We start from the raw sequence: 20,982 nt of genomic DNA, 5'->3' as shown, positions 1-20,982 counted from the left end.
TTCACTAAGGTTCTCTAATAAACCTCCTTCACAAACTATCTGTATTTATACAGAGATTAAATTACATACAGTTGGACTCTTTTTACTAATTAGGTGACTTCTCAAGCTAATTGGTTCCACTAGACTTTAGTTAGGGGTATCAGAGTAAAGGGGGCTGAATACAAATGCACGCCACACTTTTCAGATATTTGTAGAAAAAATTGAAAACCATTTATCGTTTTCCTTCCACTTCACAATTATGTGCCATTTTGTGTTGGTCAATCAAATAAAATCCCAATAAAATATATTTACGTTTTTGGTTGTAACGTTACAAAATGTGGAATACTTTCTCAAGGCACTGTTTAACCACTTAAGGACCGCCTCACGCCGATATATATCGGCACAATGGCACGGCTGGGCACAAGCACGTACCTGTACGTTGCTTTTTAAGTGCCCAGCCGTGGGTCGGGAGCGCGGCGCACTCCCGACCTGGTCCTGGGCTCCGTGGCCGCGGGACCAGAGGACCCGATCGCCGCTGGTGTCCCGCGATCGGGTCACAGAGCTGAAGAACGAAGAAAGGTCTGTGTAAACAAACCTCTCCTCGTGCTTCCCTGTGTGGCTGTCACCGATTGTCTGTCTGTTCCCTTTTATAGGGAAGGACGATCAGTATCGTGCCACGCCCCCTACAATTAAAAAAACACATAACGTCATACGTACACCTACACTGCCCCCTAGTGGTTACCTCCTTCACTGCCAGTGTCATTTACACAGGAATCAGTGCATTTAAATAGCACTGATTGCTGTATAAATGACAATGGTTCCAAAAATGTCCGATGTGTCCGCCATAATGTCACAGTCACAATAAAAATCGCTTATCGCCACAATTACTAGTAAAACATATTTTTTTTTTAAAATGCTATAAAACTATCCCCTATTTTTTGTAAACGCTATAACTTTTGCGCAAACCAATCAATAATCGCTAATTGCGTGTTTTTTTTAACCAAAAATATGTAGAAGAATACGTATCGGCCTAAACTGAGGAAAAAAAATGTTTTTTTTATATATTTTTTGGGGATATTTATTATAGCCAAAAGTAAAAAATATTTAATTTTTTTCAAAATTGTCGTTCTATTTTTGTTTATAGCCCAAAAAATAAAAACCGCAGAGGTGATCAAATACCACCAAAAGAAAGCTCTATTTGTGAGAAAAAAAGGATGCCAATTTTGTTTGGGAGCCACATCGCATGACCGCACAATTGTCAGTTAAAGTGACGCAGTGCCGAATCGCAAAAAGGGGCTTGGTCCTATGGCTGCAAATTGGTCCGGGGCTTAAGTGGTTAACAAAGGTTTCATGTGATAATTGCTTTCCATTTCATCATCAGTTACAAGTATACTGTCCAGGGTGGATATAAATCGATGATTTAAAAAAAAAAAAAAAAAAACAGATTTTGTTTTATTTTTATCAAATTTATTTTAACAAAACGCTTTTGGAGTAAAAATCTATCTAAAGATAGTTTTCTTGTTAAGATACATTAATAATTTAGTTTATTAAGCATGAAATGGAGCTTTGTTGTGTAGCATGAGGCTGTATATTCTGTAATATTCCATTTTTTGGTAAACTCATTCAATGAATCCAAGCTCTGCAAGCTAAGATAACATGCTCTGCATTGATGCATTCACACAGGAATGTTCTTTTATCCCATTGCTTTGCAAATCTATGTACACAACTAAGTATATGATTGAATTGGTTCTGATATTGCTGTTTTACTAACCTCACAGCTTATTATTCTAAATAGTAAACCTTTATTTTAAATGCAAATATTAAAGAGTCTATCTACCAGCAAGAATGAGTCCTTACATTTAACTACTTCCCACCCGGCCAATGTGTGTATATATATATATATATATATATATATACGGGCAGGTGGGAGCCTTCTACTTCTGAATGGATGTTCCCGAACGTCCTTCAGAAGTAGGGAGATCGCGTGCGTGCCCGCGCAGCGGCGTGATCCCGATGCGCTCGTGTCACCCGGACACAGCGCATTTTGGATTGGCAGGAGGGCTCTGTGATTGGCCCTCCTGATCACATGACGGCCATGTCCAATCACACCCATCATGTGATGTAAACAAACAGCCGGTTGCTAGGCAAGCGGCTCTCCTCTCCTCACGCGGAAGTCGTCACTGAGGAGAGCAGATCGCTGCAGCCGGCTGATGATCCGTGAGTATGAACTGTTTTTACAGCTTTTTAGTCACTGATCACCAGTCTAGTCTAAAAAACTGTGAAAACACAATGTCCCCACACATGTCCCCAAAACACACATGTCCCCAAATAATAAAAACACATGTCCCCCACATATGTCCCACTAAAATCATATGTCCGTGATCACCTGCACACATATGTCCGTGATCACCTGCACACATATGTCCGTGATCACCTGCACACATATGTCCGTGATCACCTGCACACATATGTCCGTGATCACCTGCACACATATGTCCGTGATCACCTGCACACATATGTCCGTGATCACCTGCACACATCTGTACATGATCATTTGCGTACATCTGTACATGATCATTTGCGTACATCTGTACATGATCATTTGCGTACATATGTCTGTGATCACGCAAACCAATTATTATACACTTAATGGAATTTTTTTTACCAAAGACATGTAGCAGAATACATTTTGGCTTAAATTTAACAAAATTCGATTTTATTAGATTTCTTTTAAAATAGAAAGAAGAAAATATTGTGTTTTTTTTTTCCAAATTTACACTATTTTTCCGCTTTTATCACAAAAAAATAAAAACTGAGTCGTGAATACCACCAAAATAAAGCTCTATTTGTGCAAACAAAATGATGAAAATTTCATTTGGGTACAGTGTAGAATGACTGCGCAATTGTCATTGAAATTGCGAGAGCGCTGAAAGCTGAAAATTGGGCTGGGATGGAAGGGGGCAAAAGTGCCCAGTATTGTAGTGGTTAAAGAGCACCTGTCATTTCAGATCTATAATGGCAGCACCTGTTAGCGGGCTTCCGTTCACCTGCTGTTGCCACGTCCCTCACCTTGTTATGGAACTGTTGATGAGTGAACAGTGGGTCAGAGGAGGAGCCTCTGTAGAACAGAGATGACAGTTGCTGTTTAAAAATTATGATTTAAATCAAGCCTTTTTAGTAGTGATTTAAATCAACTTAATTTAAATCAAATCCCCCCTGATACTGTCTACTTGGTAGGGTGCGTTGTCATATAGCTGTTTAAGGTAAAAGAACAGACCACTTACTGTCTACTGACTTCCTGCAATTAGTGTTCTCTCCAGGCTATTTGTGTGCAGGCTGTCTTGTGTGCATGCATTACCAGAACAGTAATGTGGCGGAAAGTATGCTGTGTCATGGACAAATTTGTAAAGACTGATATTAGGCTGCATTTAGTGTTAACTTCAGTTGTCATCCAAGCTGGAAGAAAGGTTACCTTATTGGCTTTTGATTTATGAAGACTTCGGCACATCAAGGAACATTATGTCCAGTAGACTAGATAAAACCTGGGTAGCGAACACTAGGCTTTATTTACATAAGGGTTTGAAAAATAACTATTTGTATTGTCCCTAGCATTCAAACATATTCATCAATGTCCCTCTTATTTAGAAAATGTCTCATCTTTGAAGGTGTTTATGGCCACTATTTGCATCATACAAAATGCCTGTTGCATTTGTAAAAAGACGCAAACATGGTTGTGTTTTTTTTTAAAGCACATATCCTTATAGTCCAATTATTGGTCATTACACACAGCTGGGATGTAAGCGGCTGGTGGGCTACTAGGAATTGTCAAAATTAGAGAAGCTGTGTATCTTAAGGATCCTTTAAGCCAACGTTTTGAAAATTGCAAGTCTAATTGACCATTGGTATCACAGAGATAATGGCATCCTACCAAGAATCTATCTCTCTCTCTCTCTCTCTATATATATATATATATATATATATATATATATATATATATATATATAATCAATGCTTAAATATTCAACCTGAATGCTGCCAGCACTGGATGTTTTTTTGTTCAGGTGTGCCATTTTATAATTTGAAATGGGTTGCTGAACAAGTAAATGCTCTGTAAGTTTTAGAAGTCAGGGAAGAAGTGTAAAGAATCCACCTTGATCTTTGTCAATTTATCAAGTTCTTTGTCTTTTCCTAGCTTTAAAATATATCATTACTGTTCACGTGACAGCCCTGGAAATTATCCATGGTAACGGGATGCTAATAGTTTAAGTGGTCGGTTCGTCTGACAGTTTTAGGATGAGTTCTATGTAGGGTCACGGCAAAGAAACCATTAATCCTGAGTTACTTCATTTATTCCACGTTCAGACTTCTAATGGAGGAGAAATTAGAGCTTCCTGCCAACAAAGCTTGTAATATTAAGACATTGTTGGACTAGTTCCTGTTTTATTTTGCCAGTCCAGAGAAAAACTGTGTTAAAAAAAAGGTAGATGCAAATATAATCATTAAACAGGTCTCAGAAATGTGTTAAAAATTAAGGATTAGCTTGACGTGTTTAGATTCTACTCCGAACCAACATCATGCCCACCAGGAAGCTGTGACCTGTACTGTACCTGAGTCAATGATCTGCAGGCAGGGCATTCCCCGGTGCACAGTGGCACATATACAAGGGGCAGGTACACACTTAGCTGTGGAGAATGCCATATCTGCACATCATTGGCCCAGTAGTGATCGCTTCTTAGCAGGCTTGCTCACATGGGTTCAGTTTAGGTTTCAAAAAGCACATCTGAAATCATCCCTGTTAAAGATGAGCTTACAGAATAACCCTATAAAGCAAAAGCATCATAACTCCTTCAGTTTATACTGGGGAGTTATTGCCACATAAACACAATTTGTGAAGCCTGGTATTTTAAAATGAATAATCATGGATCCCTCTTTGCACTTCTAACTGTACAAAAACTGCAACTGTGATCTTTTAGCACGGGCGATTTTTGATGATTTTTGTTGATCTTTTAGAGACCGTGATGGTTCCCAGTAGAGGTCGACCGATATGGGTTTTTCTCTGGCCGATGCCGATGCCGATATTTAGAAATCATGGCGGCCGATAGCCGATATATGATGCCGATTTTTTTGGGCCGATATGTTTGGCCGATTTTATTTTATTTATTTATTTTTAATCCCCCTTGATCTAACACACCTTTCCCACTGGGGCATTCTTCAGGCGCTTTTGGGCTAAAAATAGCGCCTGTAAAGTGCCTGCAAAATGGCTCCCCTGCAGTCTGTGTGAAAGACAGAGTGCTTTCACACGGAGGCGATGCGCTGGCAGGATCTTAAAATAAAAAAGTCCTGCAAGCAGCACGTTTGGAGTGGTGTATACCGCTCCTCCACCACTCCTGCCCATTGATATGAATGGGCACCACTGCCGAAGCGCATGCAATGCGATTTGGCAGCGGTGCTTCATGGGCGCATTTAACCTCTTCCTTGGCCGCTAGCTGGGTTATATGTGCCCCACTAGCAGCCAAATAGCACCGCTAAAATGATGGTAAAGAGCCGCTAAAACTTGCGTTTTACCATCAACGTCTGCCCGCTCCAGTGTGAAAGCAGTCTTCACAAGTGATACAGAAAATTTCTTACACTTAAAGCGGAGGTCCACCCTAAAATGGACCTTCCGCTCATCTGAACCCTCCCCCCCTCCGGCGCCACAATCGGCACCTTTCAGGGGGGAGGGGGGTGCAGTTACCTGGATAATCCAGGTAACTGCACCCACTTCCGGGCTAGCTCTCTGCGGAAAGGGGCGTACATTACGCCCCCTTCCGCAAGTGCTCGCCCCCTTCCGCAAGTGCCCGCCCCCTTCCGGGAAACACACAGATCCCAGAGGCAGCGGGGACCGTCCTCATTGCGCAGCGCGGCTCACGCATGCGCAGTAGGGAACCGGGAAATTAAGCCGAAAGGCTCCATTTCCTAATTCCCATACCCAAGATGGCGGCGGCGGCAGCACTCGAGTGTCGATCTAGAGATCGGCTTCGGGTGCCGACATCGCGGGCGCGCTGGACAGGTAAGTGTCATTATTTTAAAAGTCAGCAGCTGCAGTATTTGTACCTGCTGGCTTTAGAAAAAAAAAAAAAACGCGGAGTCCCGGCGGACTCCCGCTTTAAACATTTATTAAACAAAACAAACCTCCAATCAGTTTACTTGTATGTATGATCTAGATTAAAAAAAAACTAAAAACCTATATATTAAATAAAAACAGGTAGTCAAAACTTTTGGACAAAAAAAAAAAAAAAAATGGGCTAACTTTACTGTTTTTATTTTATTTTTATTTTTTAAATGGTGTATTTTTTTCCCAAAAAAATGCATTTGAAAGACCTCTGTGCAAATGCCGTGTGACATAAAATATTGCAACAACCGCTATTTTATTCCCTAGGATCTCTGCTAAAAAAATATATATAATTTTTGGGGGGTCTAAGTGATTTTCTGGCAGAAAATACAGGATTTTTACTTGTAAGCAACAAGTGTCAGAAAAGATTTAGTCTTTAAATGGTTAAACTGAGACCTTCTACACACAGAGATGACTTCATTCATTCAGAAGTGTAAACATTGTATCATTTAGTTCTTTTCTTGGCAGTCTGCCCAGAGTGGAGGAAAGTGTTGCTATGACGACTCAGACAACTCACACTGACTTCTTACAGAAGTCATTTCAAAGTCCCGCTGTAGAATCGGCTTTTTATTAACACAATCGGCCGATGCCGATTATTTAAAAAACGGCAAATATCGGCCGATATATCGGCCGGCCGATATATCGGTCGACCTCTAGTTCCCAGGATTCTTTTCAATAACAGACCTTTCTTGATCAGCATTTATTTAGATATACTTTGTTAAGGGGCATGCTGATGGGGGGGACATCTGATGTAAGACACCATCAGTGTGCCCCCTTAACAAAAATTGTGCCCATCAGCATGTCCCTTAATGTAAAATAAGGGGCACTCTGATGTGCACAATTTATGTTAAGGGGCACTCTGATGGCACATTTTATGTTAAGGGGCACTTTGATGGGCACAGTTTGTTAAGTGGTACTGGGCAGAACAAAATGTTTACATCAGTCATTCCCATCAGAGTGCCCCTTAACATAAGATGTGCCCATCAGAGTACCCCTTAACATAAAATATGCCCATTAGCATGCACCTCTTTTTATGTTAATGGACATGCTGATGGGCACATCTTATGTAAGAGGGCAGTCTGACAGGAATGCCTGCTGTAAAGGAGTACTGTGATGGGGACACCTGATGTAAAGGAGCACTGTGAAGGGCACATTTTGTTGTGTCATCAGAGTGACCCCTAACATAATCAGCACATCAGCATGCCCCTTATTTTATGTTAAGGGACACACTGATGGGCAGAATTTATGTTAAGGGGTAGACTGATGTGCATGACCACAATCTTTAGGAGTCCTAGCACAGACTTGAGATTCGGACCTAAGCCCAAAGAAAATGTTAGCGAGCAGACCTTTTTGAATTTTAATTCAATACCCCTGGCGTAAGGGAAGTTTTTAACTCCTGGACATTTTTTTTTTTTTTTAACCATCTGTGTCCCATTGGGGGGGGGAGGGAGATTTAACTTCACTTCCTGTGCGATATCCAAAACAGGGAGTGAGAAAAAATTGCTGCTAATTCAGGGAATCTCTTGGGGGGCAGTTCACCGGAACTAGTGTCCCATTGGAAGATTTCTCCTCTATTACGCTGTACTAGCAATCTGATGTTTGGGAGCTGGTCGGCAGACCTTTTTCAGTCATGACCCTTCGACGGAAGCCGGCCAAACTGGCTGCTGTACACATGTGCTGAATGTTGGCTGATTTCTATTGAACCGGCTGATGCTGCCCAACATTGGGCCTATGTGTACTAGGTTTTACAGAGGCCCAGACAGCAAAAACTAAAAATAGAAGTTTTGCTTTTAGTTACACTTTAAGTTTGAGTACTGTCTGCCCTCCAGGTCTGGTTTTACATTTTGCCATCCAACTGCTTCAAAGCGATCCATATTTGGCCATTCATTACTCTATTTTACTAAATGCCTGACTTGCACCGAACTGAAAAAATGTATGTACTTAAACCCATATAGCTCAAATATATATTACGAGATGTGTCTAAAAAGTTTGGTGAATGGTCTGATATCTTAACAGCAATATGGGCCAGGTGCACATGGCTATCCAGAGACATGTAAAAAAGCACCACCTAGCGTGGAGTACATGTGACCATCAGGGTAAACCTGCTGTTGGGCAGTCAAACATAGTGTGAGAGGTAGGGTCACAGTGATATGGAGCAATGAGTGAACATCAAGATCTCCTACAAATTGGGGAAAACTGAGATGAAAATGTGGGTGCAGGTGTACAGGATAAAAGCCATGAGCAGAAAATGTGTTTACAACTGGTTCAAACGAAGGAAACGATTGAGGATGAGCTACACTCGGGTCAGCCGTCGACAAGCAGAACCCCAGACATGATTGAGCGAGTGTGACACATGCTGACACGAGATCGGTGACTCACTCTACGATTGATGGTAGAGGAATTGGGCATTAGCAATTACATGGTGCGCACCAGCCTCCACAAAGATTTGGGTAAGTGGAAGATCTGTTCCTGGTTTGTGCCGCATAAGCTGACTGACGAACAGAAAAACAAAACGGATGGAAATGTCTGGAGATTTCATTACCAGGTATGCCCTGAAGTGTGTCATGAAAAGGCGCGTGTTTTCCGGAGGTGGCAGCAATCCAGGAATGTGTGACAGCGGTTCTGCGATCAATTCCCAGAGTCCCTTTGCTGACGGTTTCCAGAAGCTTTATAAACATTGCCAAAAGTGTTGTGAAAGCTGGCAATTTTTTTGAAAGCCAATAAAAGTAATTTTTATCTTCTGTTTTTTTTTTTTTCTTTTTTCCCAGTACCATTCAACAAACTTTTTAGACACTCTCATATAGTATTGGATTTGAGCACAGCGAACCTTTCAATTCCATTACTGATATACATACTTGTCATCAGCAAGTTAACGTGCTGCCTTTTTGGCGTGAGTTTTTAAATAATAATGTAAACCAGGTGACCTTAAATTAAATATATATTTAAATAAAAAAAAAAAAAATATATATATATATATATATATATATATATATATATATATATATATATATATTCATTCATAGGGTTCTTTAACCACTTCCCGCCCGGCCTATAGCAGATTGACAGCCAGGAAGTGGTTCTGTTATCCTGACTGGGTGTCATATGATGTCCAGCAGGATAGCATTGCGGTGCACGCCCCTAAGATCGTGCGGAGTGGCGATCGCAAGTGCACCATGCGCCATTACGTGAACCAGGAAGTGCCAGTAAACGGCATTCCTCTGTTCGCACTGACAGGGAGAGCCGATCGGTGCCTCTCCCTGTCGGAGGGGGGGGTCTGTGCTTATGATCGGGACATTGATTATTAGCACAGCCCCCATCAAAAGCTGCCCATCAGCTGGCAATCGGTACCCAACAGCTGCCAGTCAGTGGCCCCTCAAAAAAAATCATTGGCCCTCACAGTGCCAATCAGTAACACCGGTCAGTACCGCATCAGTGCTGCCCATCATTGCTATCTATTAGTGTCCATCAGTGCCATCTGTCAGTGTTGCCGGTCAGTACCCATCTGTGCTGCATGTCATTAGTGCCCATCAATTCTACATATCAGTGCCACCTTATCAGTGCCTGCTCATCAGTGCCTTCAGTGAAGGAGAAAACAAAATGTTATGACAGAAACTAAGAAAAACTTTTTTTTAAATAAAAATGTCGGTCTTTTTTTAGTTTGTTTACAAAAAAAACCCCAGAGATAATCAAATGCCACCAAAAGAAAGCTTTATTTGTGGGAAGAAAATGATAAAAGTTTAGTTTGGGTACACTGTTACGTGACCACGCAATTGTCATTGAAAGGTTGACAGTGCTGAAAGCTGAAAAATGTCCTGGGCAGGAAGGGGCAAAAGATCCTGGTATTGAAGTGGTTAAACTTGCTTCAGTGTATAATTAGTAATTATATGTGTATTTGGGACAGCTGTATTTGCTCATTACATATGCAGATTTGGTTTCTGGTTTGCAGTCTTATACAATGGTTGGGATTTACGGACTTCCTTCTCTCAAACCAGTGAATTGGCCAGATCATTGAAATCATTGATCTCCCTACATAGAACACAGACAGTGTGAGTTCAGGGACATGCACCTGCACCATGCGAGTGTCTCTTTGGGAGCAGCAACTGTGTCCATGCAGTCTCTCTGTCTCAGTTGATATTAATTGGGCTACCTGTATATGGATGCACAGAACACCATGCAGGCAAACGCAGCCCTCAATCGGGTGTATGCTTAAGTACACCAGTGTGAAATAGGCCTTATGCCCTGTACACATGGCCGGTTTTCCCATCGGAATAAACTCTGAAGGTTTTTCTGACGTAATTCTGAAGCTGTCTGGTGTACACACGATCACACCAAATTCCGACTGTCAAGAACGCGGTGACGTACGACGGGAGTAGAAAAATGAAGTTCAATAGCCAGTAGTCAACTGTTTCCGTCTCATACTTGCTTCAGAGCATGTGTCGTTTTTGGTAAACAGCATACAGACGAGCGGTTTTCCCTATAGGAATTTGTTCCGTCGGGAAAATATAGAACATGTTCTCTTTCTAGGTCCGTCAGGATTTTCGACGTCAAAAGTCCGATGGGGCATAAACACGGTCGGAATATACGATGAAATTCTCCCGTCTGACCTTTTCTGTTGGAAATTTCGACCATGTGTACAGGGCATCGTTTTTTTTTTCTTCTCAATATTCGCTTCCAGGTAATGATACAAATGGTACAAAAGTTATGTATGTGGTCCAAGCAAGTTGATAATATATATTATATTATAAAGTATATTCTTTTCTCAGAGTATCATATTACAGTATGTTGCATTTCTTTTTATTAGATAATTATATATTCGTGCCATATTTAGCTGACTTGTAAAGTGAATGTGTATGTTAGTGGTGCCGGGGAATTTGTATATTATGGCAATCAATATTACCAGCTAAGCAGCATTTACTAGCAAAGCTTGCAGTACCTTTGTGCGTGCATTGTGTGGTATCCTGCCACATGTTTTATAGCTGTATGATGTCTGACAGTAATCTCATTTAAGGTTTTCCCAAAAGTGAAAACGGTGCATTAAGCAGCATAACAAATACCTCAAATCAATAGAAAGCCAGCACTTTCCCTTGTATGCTAATCCAAGAAAATTCTTAGGCTCTGCTGGAGTCGCTGGAGCCATTTCTGTTGATGCTCATCAATATCACATTGGAGTGCCTAAAGAGATTGGAAATGGATATGGGAGCGTATGAAAATACAATGAGTGCTAGTCATAAGCAGACAGGATGTCAAGGGACTGAAATGGGTATTGACTGTGGAATGAGAAAGCTCATTTGATTTATTACATGTCAGGAACGTTGATGTGTGGGTCTCCGCTAATGTCACCTCTGGCATTCTGTAAAATAATGTTGTTCAACTATTTGCATTACATGCCATCTAGAACTTTAAGTTTCGAAAGGATGATGATTTTTTTTTTCTTTTTGGAAAAGATGGAGAAAGGGAACATTTATTGTGAGACTGGTCATTTTTATTTGCTACTTTCTTCAGAAAAACTATCTGAAAAACAATCCTTGCAAATCTAAATAAAGATTTTTCCTAAGTGTGTGGACCAGGACAGGGAATAAGGATAACGCTCCAACAGGGAGATATTGTAACATTTGTTTTTAATAGAGTGAAGAAGACGTTTATTTCTGTCTGTGTCCCCCTTGGGGTAATTCCCTATACATGCTGTGTATTCATCAGGACTGGAAGTGATGGGACACAACAATAAAAGTTGGTGATATAGCATCGTTGTTCTAAATTATAGCTGTAGTTTTCTGCATTGATAGAGAAGGGGTGTGCACTAATTTACTGATATTTGTATCCTATTTAAAGTGATTGTGAATTTTTTTTTTTTTTTTTTAACAACAAATATGTCATACTTATCTGCTCTGTGCAATTGTTTTGCACAGAGTAGACTGGATCCCCCCCTTCCCGGGTTCCCTGCCAGCGCTTCTGACTCTTCTCCAATCAAGTGCCCCCATAAGAAGCTGCTTCCCATGGGGACACTCGCACATGCTTGATCATGGGCCAGACTGTTTGCATCTATCCAGCCCCTCTCTCTGCTAAGAGGTTTTGACTGACAGCAGCAGGAACCAATTGTTTACATTGCTCTGAGCCAAGCCTGTCAAAGCCAGGAGAGGGGAGAAGAGCTGCTGCAGACAGGTGCAGCGGTGGACCAAAATCAGGTTCAGGTAAGTATTTAAGGGGGCTGGGGGAGATCCACTATTTAAAGTTTTTTTTTTCTTAAACCTCTAAAAACCTTTTACCTTTAGAACCACTTTACATTCTACAATAAGCACAAAATGTTGCAGTATTTAATCACATGTTCATCGATTGTATTTACAAAATGAACGTGTCCCTAAACCCAGTGCCCTGCATTCACTCTATCTGGTCTCCCACAGTACACAGCAGTTAGAGCAGTCTTGTGATTTCTATCAGTGTCCAGCTAAGCACTGGTTAACCGCTTACGGACTGCCCACTGTAGGTTTACGGTGGCTGTTTGAAGGAGGATATCGTTGTTATGGCAGCAGCTAGATGCTATATTCCTGATATCCTCATTTTCAGTGGGCGGTACGCTACAAGGTAAAAGTGGTCTCTGTGGCGGATTCGCCGCAAGATCACTTATCGGTGGCGGGAGAGAGCCCCCCTTCCATCGCCTACCGGAGCCGTCGGCAGCGGTGGAGGTGATTGTGTCCTCTTGCTGGCTCAGTATGGAGACGAGTTAGGGGAAGATACAATTGCTGAGCGGAAGCGACGTCAAAACGTCACTTTCACCCACAGCTCTTAAAGAGTTATTTTTTTTACTTTTTTTTATTTATTTTTTATGACACTTTTTCTTTTCTTTTCTTTTTTTTATTGCATTTATTTAGTCTAAATATGAGATCTGAGGTCTTTTTGACCCCAGATCTTATAGTTAAGAGGTCCTGTCATGTTTTTTTCTATTACAAGGGAAAGTGTAAAAATAAAAGGTAAAATAAATAAGAAAATTTTTTTTTTTAACGCAACACACCTCATCCTGACGAGCTCACGTGCAGAAGTGAACGCATACGTGAGTAGCGCCGGCATATGAAAACTTTATAACCACACGTGAGGTATCGCCGCGATCGGTAGAGCGAGAGCAATAATTCAAGCCCTAGACCACCTCCTCTGTAATTCAAAACATGCAACCTGTAGAATTTTTTAAACATTGCTCACATTTTTTAAAGCCTGTAGGAGTAGTTTTCTAACAGTCCTTTGAAACTGCAAGACCCCTGACCCTCTGTTTGGACAGTGCTGATTAGCCCTGTGTTGATCACATGCATCCACCCAAGATAAAAAAAAAACCTCTCTAGCAATACACACTAAACTGAGCATTTGCAGCCTGACACCATAGACTGTGTTATCAGAGAATTATTATGGGATAATGGAATGAGGGGGAGGATCAAAGAATGCAGGATCAAACAGCCTTTTTGCACAATGCGGAGGATTAACCCCTTAGGTTCCACAGTGAGTATAGCAAGCATGCTTTACTGCATATACAGACTGATTTTACTGTTGTGGGTTTAGTAATACTGTAAGGTATTCTTAAATTGCTAATCTGGTCTTTCTTTTTGTTTTGTCCAGGAGATATGAATCCCATCCAGTATGTGCTGACCTCCAGGCTCAAATTCTCCAGTGCTATCAGCAGAATCCCCAACAAACACTGAGCTGCTCTGTATTGGCTAGCCAGTACATGCAGTGTGTCAACAATGCCAAACAGGTGAGTTTCATAGATTTTTGAAGCATCCTCCATTCTTGTGCAACTACTGCTTTATCTAGAGAATTATACCCAACTATACCTTTTAACCCCATCGCTGCCAGGCCCTGTGCTTCACTTTTAAACTCAGCTGGTCGAACCCAATTGCAGTTTTTCCATTGCTTTTTTATTTTTCCCTTACAGCTTTGAGTTTGTAAAAGACCCCCCAAACCATATATATTTTCTGAAAGCACATGACCTGTAGAGTAAAAATAAGGTGCTACCGATTTTAAGACCCTGCGATATTTGCGCAAATGTTTATCAAAACATCATTATGGCTAAAACTACACTAAAATCATTATTAGCAGGAACAAACATAACAAATTTTACAAAATCCCTGCTAATTTCTTACTAAATATAAAAGCCTAACCTGTGTTGCATTAATAAATAACAAATATTTTGTAAATGTAAAATTTTGAAAAATGCTGAAAATTGAATGTACGCAAAATCATCTCTAAAACTGGATGTTTTCATTTATCACTTACAAATTTCAGAGTTTGTAAAAGATCCCTCAAACCACATTTTCTTAAAGCTCATGACCAGTAGAATAAAAAGAAGGTGCTAATAATTTTTTAGACCTTGCAATATTTGTGCAAATGTTTATCAAAGCATAATTTTCACTAAAAATACACTAAAATCATTATCATTCATACAAAATAGCACATTTTATAAAATTCCTGCTAAATTCCTACTAAATATAAAAGCTTTAACCTATGTAAATAACAAATATTTAGAACATTTTTAATCGTGCCTTTTTGCGAAATGCTGAAATTCGAACATGCACAAAACTGTAAATAACAAAATTTCTCAAAAATATGGTTTTCACTTAACATTTTTAAAGTTTGTAAAAGACGCTCCAAACCATACATTTTATGAAAGGTGCTACTGATTTATTTAGGCCCCACAATAGTTGTGCAAATGTTTATCAAATAGCTATTTTCACACAAAAAAAACACTATTTGCACACATAAGCACAACATAACTTACACAATTCTTTCTAAATTCCTACTAAGGCCTAGTTCAGTGGGGTACTAAAGCTTACACCCATGGCGGTCCATGTTTACCTGCACAGGGATACACAGATATTCTGTGCATCCCTGTGCAGATAGTCCTATTTATGTCAGTGGGGACACAGCAACTGCAAGGACAGATCTGGCATCCATGCGGTGTAGGTGCATGGCTCCAGATGCAGACCATGTGAGTTCAGGAACATGCACCGACCTGGATGTCAGTTGGAAGCGGTGGCTGTGTCCCAATTGACATGAATAGGACTGTCTGTATGGAGAGGCACTCTGTAGCTAAATATGCCCTGCGTGAATGTGGCCTTAGGCTTTGTTTAAACTTGTTGTTGTTGTACTGCATTTCTGCCACCTGCCAACCAAAGTTAAGATTTTGGGAGAATACTTTGTGTGTGTGTGTGTGTGTATATGTATATATATATATATATATATATATATATATATATATATATATATATATATATATATATATACATACATACATACACACACACCCTTGTTAAAATGTCAGGTTTCTGTGATGTAAACAAATGAGACAAAGATAATTTGTTTCAGAACTTTTTCCACCTTTTAATATGACCTATAAACTACAACTCAGTTGAACAACAAACTGAAATCTTTTAAGTGGAGGGAAGTAAAAATAAGAAAAACAAAATAATATGGTTACATAAGTGTGCATAACCTTAAAATAATCCTTCGTTGAAGCACCTTTTGATTTTATTACAGCACTCAGTCTTCTTGGGAATGAATCTATCAGCATGGCACATCTTGACATGGCAATATTTTCCCACTCTTCTTTGCAAAAAACACTCCAAATCTGTCAGATTGCGGGAGCATCTCCTGTGCACAGCCCTCTTGAGGTCACCCCACAAATTTTCAAATCTGATTCTGGCTGGGTCATTACAAAACTTTAATCTTCTTCTGGTGAAGCCATTCCCTTGCTGATTTGGATGTGTGCTTCGGGTCGTTGTCATTCTGAAAGATGAAGTTCCTCTTCATGTTTTCCTTTCTAGCAGATACCTGAAGGTTTTGTGCCAGTATTGACAGGTATTTGGAACCCCCTCTGACAGGGGGGGGGGGGTCTGTGCTGATCGATTATCTGCACAGCCCCCCCCCCAAGGATGCCCACACTGGACCACCAGGGGATGCCCAGAACCATGTACGCCCCCCTAGACCACCAGGGATGCCAGCCAGTGCCCATAATGGATGCCAATCAGTGCCCACAATAGGCATCACTGATTGGCATGCATTATTGTTTGACACTGGCATCCGTCCCTCCAATACTTTAAATTACAATGCCGCCTATCAGTGCCCACCCGTGCCGCCTATCCGTGCCACCTATCCATGCTGCCAATCCTTGCCACCTATCCATGCTGCCAATCCTTGCCACCTATCCATGCTGCCAATCCTTGCCACCTATCCATGCTGCCAATCCGTGCCACCTATCCATGCTGCCAATCCATGCCACCTATCCATGCCGCCAATCCGTACCACCTATCCATGACAATCCATGCCACCTATCAGTGTCTATATGTGTCTCATATTAGTGCCCGCCTATCAGTGCCACTTCATTGGTGCCACCTCATCGGTGCCCATCAGTGCTGCCTTATCAGTGCCCGTCACTGCAGCCCCGTCGGTGCCCATCAGTGAAGGAGAAAACTTACTTATTTACAAAGTTTTGTAACTGAAACAAAAAAAAACATTTTCGGTCTTTTTTTATTTGTTTAGCAGAAAATAAAAATCCCAGAGGCGATCAAATACCACCAAAAGAAAGCTCTATTTGTGGGAACAAAATGATAAAAATTTAGTTTGGGTACAGTGTAGCATGACAGCGCTGAAAGCTCAAAATTGGTCTGGGTAGGAAGGTGTATAAGTGCCCGGTATTGAAGTGGTTAAATGATGGCAGGTGTGTACTGACTCCTATTTAACATGAGTTTGAATGTGATTGCTTAATTCTGAATACAGCTGCATCCTATCATAACAGGGTGTGCACACTTATGCAACCACATTATTTCATTTTTTTATTTTTCATTTCCTCCTAAAACATTTAAGATTGTTTTTAAATTGAGTTGTACAGTTTATAGGTCACATTAAAGGTGGAAAATTTTCATTTTTTTTTTTTTTACATCCCAGAAACCTGACCTTTTAACAGGGGTGTGTAGACTTTTTATATCCCCTGTGTATGTGTGCATACACACACACACACACACTCACCAAAGTGAGTACACCCCTCACATTTTAGTATTTTATTATATCTGTTCATGTGACAACACTGAAGAAATTACGTTTTGAACAATGTAAAGTAGTGAGTGTACAGCTTGTATAACAGTGTAGATTTGCTGTCCCCTCAAAATAACTCCACACACAGCCATTAATATCAAAACCGCTGGCAACAAAAGTGAGTACACCCCAAGTGAAAATGTCCAAATTGGGTACAAAGTGTCAGTATTTTGTGTGGCCACCATTATTTTCCAGCACTGCCTTAATCCTCTTGGGCATGGAGTTCACCAGAGCCTCACAGGTTGCCACTGGAGTCCTCTTCCACTCCTCCACGACAAAGCTGGTGAATGTTGGAGACGTTTCGCTTTATCATGTTGAAATACTGCCCTGCGGCCCAGTCTCCGAAGAAGGGGATCATGCTCTGCATCAGTATGTCACAGTACATGTTGACATTCATGATTCCCTTAGTGAACTGTAGCTCCCCAGCCCTGGCAGCACTCATGCAGCCTCAAACCATGACACTGCCACCACCATGCTTGACTGTAGGCAAGACACACCCGTCTTTGTACTTCTCATCTGGTTGCTGCCACACACACTTGACACCATCTGAACCAAATACGTTTATCTTGGTCTCATCAAACCACAGGACATGGTTCCAGTAATCCATGTCCATCATCCGTGTGTCTTCAGCAAACTGTTTGCGGGCTTTCTTGTGCATCATCTTTAGAAGAGGCTTCCTTCTGGGACAACAGCCATGCAGACCAATTTGATGCAGGGTGCAATGTATGGTCTGAGCACTGACAGGCTGACCCCCCCACCTCTTCAACCTCTGTAGCAATGCTGGATGCACTCATACGTCTTTTTCCAAGATAACCTTTGACTATGATGCTGAGTATGTGTACTCAACATCTTTGGTCCCCCATGGCGAGGCCTTTTCAGAGTGGAACCTGTCCTGTTAAACCGCTGTATGGTCTTGCCCACCATGCTGCAGCTCAGTTTCAGGGTCTTGGCAATCTTCTTATAGCCTAAGGCATCTTTATGTAATGCAACAATTATTTTTTTCAGTTCCTCAGAGTTTTTTTGCCATGAGGTGCCATGTTGAACTTCCAGTGACCAGTATGAGGGAGTGAGAGCAATCACACCAAATTTAACACACCTGTGCCACATTCACACCTGACACCTTGTAACACTAACGAGGCGCTTGACAGCGGGGAGGGAATATGGCTAATTGTGCCCAATTTGGACATTTTCACTTAGGGGTGTACTCACTTTTGTTGCCAGCGGTTTAGATATATATGACTGTGTGTTGAGTTATTTTGAGGGAACAACAAATGTACACTGTTATACAAACTGTACACTCACTACATTGTAGAAAAGTGTAATGTCTTCAGTGTTGTCACATGAAAAGATATAATAAAATGTTTACAAAAATATGAGGGGTATGTGTCTGTCTCTCTCTCTCTCTCTCTCTCTCTCTCTCTCTATCTATCTATCTATCTATCTATATATATATATATATATATATATATATATATATATATATATATATATATACATATACACACACAATATGAATTAGCATTCTGTTATCTTCTGCCTTTGGTGTATTGTTTGGTTTGCATGTTTGTTTCTCTGTCTAATCCCTGCATGTGAATACTCTGCGTGCTTAAAGAATTCTCTAAAATGTGTAAACAAGCTACTTTGCATCTATTGCTAATATTTGTATTATGATGACTGACTGCAGAACTAATTCATGAGCATTAGCACTGTTTTAACAGCAAGCAGAAAAAATGCATGGTAGAGGATGCCTGCCTTGTAGTTTGGGTTATAGAATCCAGAATTGTGCCTCAGAAGCAGAAACTTTCAGGCACAGATGCTTCAAGTGACCTTGTCTATAAAGCTCTGTCCAGCTTGACACATATTCTGTTCTCTGCCCGTTGCTCTGTCTGAGAGGACATGTGGAACAAGTGACTCATTGTCCTTGCTCCCAACTAACAGTGTTGGTGATTGGGCATTCAGGCACCAAGCATTGTTACATGGGGACAAGAAGGTAGGTCTTAGCTCTGTGTAATCTAAAAGTCATAACTTTGGCTTCCTCTCTCTATTCCTGGCAGGCAAAGTGCAGTGGCATTAGGGGACACTGAGCTACATATAGTATGGTAGGGCAGTGTGCAGTGGCCATGCACTGCAGTACATAGAGTGCATTTAGCAGTAAGAAATGGCAGTGCAGAGCTGTGGAATTGGTAATGTGTAGCTATTGGAGCAGGGCAATATGTAGTAGCAAAGAAAGCCAAGGCCATGCATATTATCTAGTAACAGGTAAGAGTAGGCCTTGAATTGTATGTACTGGTAATGGCATTGCAGTATGTAATCGCAGTGCTGTTAAGTGAGCCGTATATAAATATAACAACAATGGCAGTAAATTGTATGTAGTGGCAGCAGTGCCACTATGGGGTTCCCTTGCGCTATCAAAGTGAAAAATATCTGAATGTGGTATGTCGGTTAGATTGCTGCTAAACAAAAATAAAAAAGGTTATCAGCACAAACTATATACCATATATTACTACAAAGATGGAATATCCTTGTTTGATATGTATTCTACCTCATAAATTTTATTTATTAGTGCTGGGACAAGGTCATCCACTGCCCAAGGCAAAGGTGCCAAACTGCGCCCCCATTGTGGGAAGGAGGCCAGGGGAGTGTAGGTCTACACAAGAAACAGTCCCGAGCTGTCAGGGCACCTGCAGGCAGAAGCCGGCAGGTGTGTTTACAGGCTACAGAAGAACTGTACTGACAGGAGGGAGAAGCTTGCGGGGAGTGCACTACTTTGCCTCCTCTCGACTCTCCCTCACTTTTGGTGCTCTCAAGGACACTTCTGTGCTTATCTGTGGGCTGTGCTCTCTCTCCCCTCCTGCCAGTGCAGAGCTCCTGTATGTCTGTTATTGCTGCTGCTGGCTTCTGAATATAGGAGCGCTGCACTAGCAGAGGAGCAGAGAGAACACAGCCCACACCACTTTTTGGCTCTCTCCTCACCACTCCTAGCGCTGGGTTGACAGGAGTTGTGATGTTGCTGTCACTACTACTGCCAGCCTTGTAACAGAAGGAAAGTGCCCCCATCCCTACAGTAAACCATTGCGCCCAGGGCATCCGTCCGTCCTGCCCACCCTTTGTCCCGGCCTGAGTGGCAGCGCAGGACAGTATGTAGTGACAGTGCAGTGAACTTTAAATAGTATCAGTGAAGTAAGCTGTAAATAATAACGGTGCCCGGCAATGAGCAGCGTGTTGTAACGGTGTCAGGCAGTGTGGCATGACAGTGCAGTACAGCGGGCAGTGTGTGGTGGTAATGCAGTGAGCGGTATGTAGTGGCAGGGCAGGACTGAGCAATTTATACTAGCAGTGAAGTGAGCGGTATCCAGCCCAGGTTATGATGCAACAGAATTTCCTTAGCCGTCTTCTATTTGTAGAGTGTAGCAAGTAGGGGCCCTGGGGTGGGACAGATGGAAGGAATTTCCGCAGTAGCTTCTTCCTTCCCGACAGCCTCTTATCACATGGATTGAGGTGAAAGACTCATCAGGCTGCTATATCTCTGCTCCTCAGCATCATCCTATCTGCAGCAGTTTATTTTGCAAGGAGAATCCATCCGCCAGAATGAAGTGACTACCCATGCAAGGAGGCAGCCACCCCTCCAACCCCTGCCTGGGGAGCCCTGAAAGAGTGCCTGCCAGCTGCAGCCCCAGAGGGCTCTGGGAAATGTGCAGGGAGGAGATGCACAAGAATACACAGTGCAGCCAAGGAGAGACTAGAACCACAGGCAACCCCTCTCAAGTTTAGATGTCAGGAAT

At 41.6% G+C, this 20,982-nt stretch overlaps 1 protein-coding gene across 1 annotated transcript in view; it reads left to right on the top strand.

Moving 5' to 3' along the window:
* The window catches only part of CHCHD3 (coiled-coil-helix-coiled-coil-helix domain containing 3), a 290,963-nt gene that overhangs the window by 256,972 nt on the left and 13,009 nt on the right, over positions 1–20,982 (top strand). Inside the window, exon 7 of the mRNA XM_077472597.1 lies at positions 13,730–13,865. Coding sequence (XP_077328723.1) covers positions 13,730–13,865 — 136 coding nt within the window. The remainder of the gene's footprint in view (positions 1–13,729; positions 13,866–20,982) is intronic.

The sequence above is a fragment of the Lithobates pipiens genome, unplaced genomic scaffold (genome assembly GCF_037356315.1).
Source record: "Lithobates pipiens isolate NorthernLeopardFrog02 unplaced genomic scaffold, aLitPip1_a1.2 Scaffold_8, whole genome shotgun sequence".
Lineage (NCBI taxonomy): Eukaryota > Metazoa > Chordata > Amphibia > Anura > Ranidae > Lithobates > Lithobates pipiens.
The sequence above is the reverse complement of the archived record's forward strand: the minus strand, read 5'-3'. Positions and strand labels throughout refer to the sequence as shown.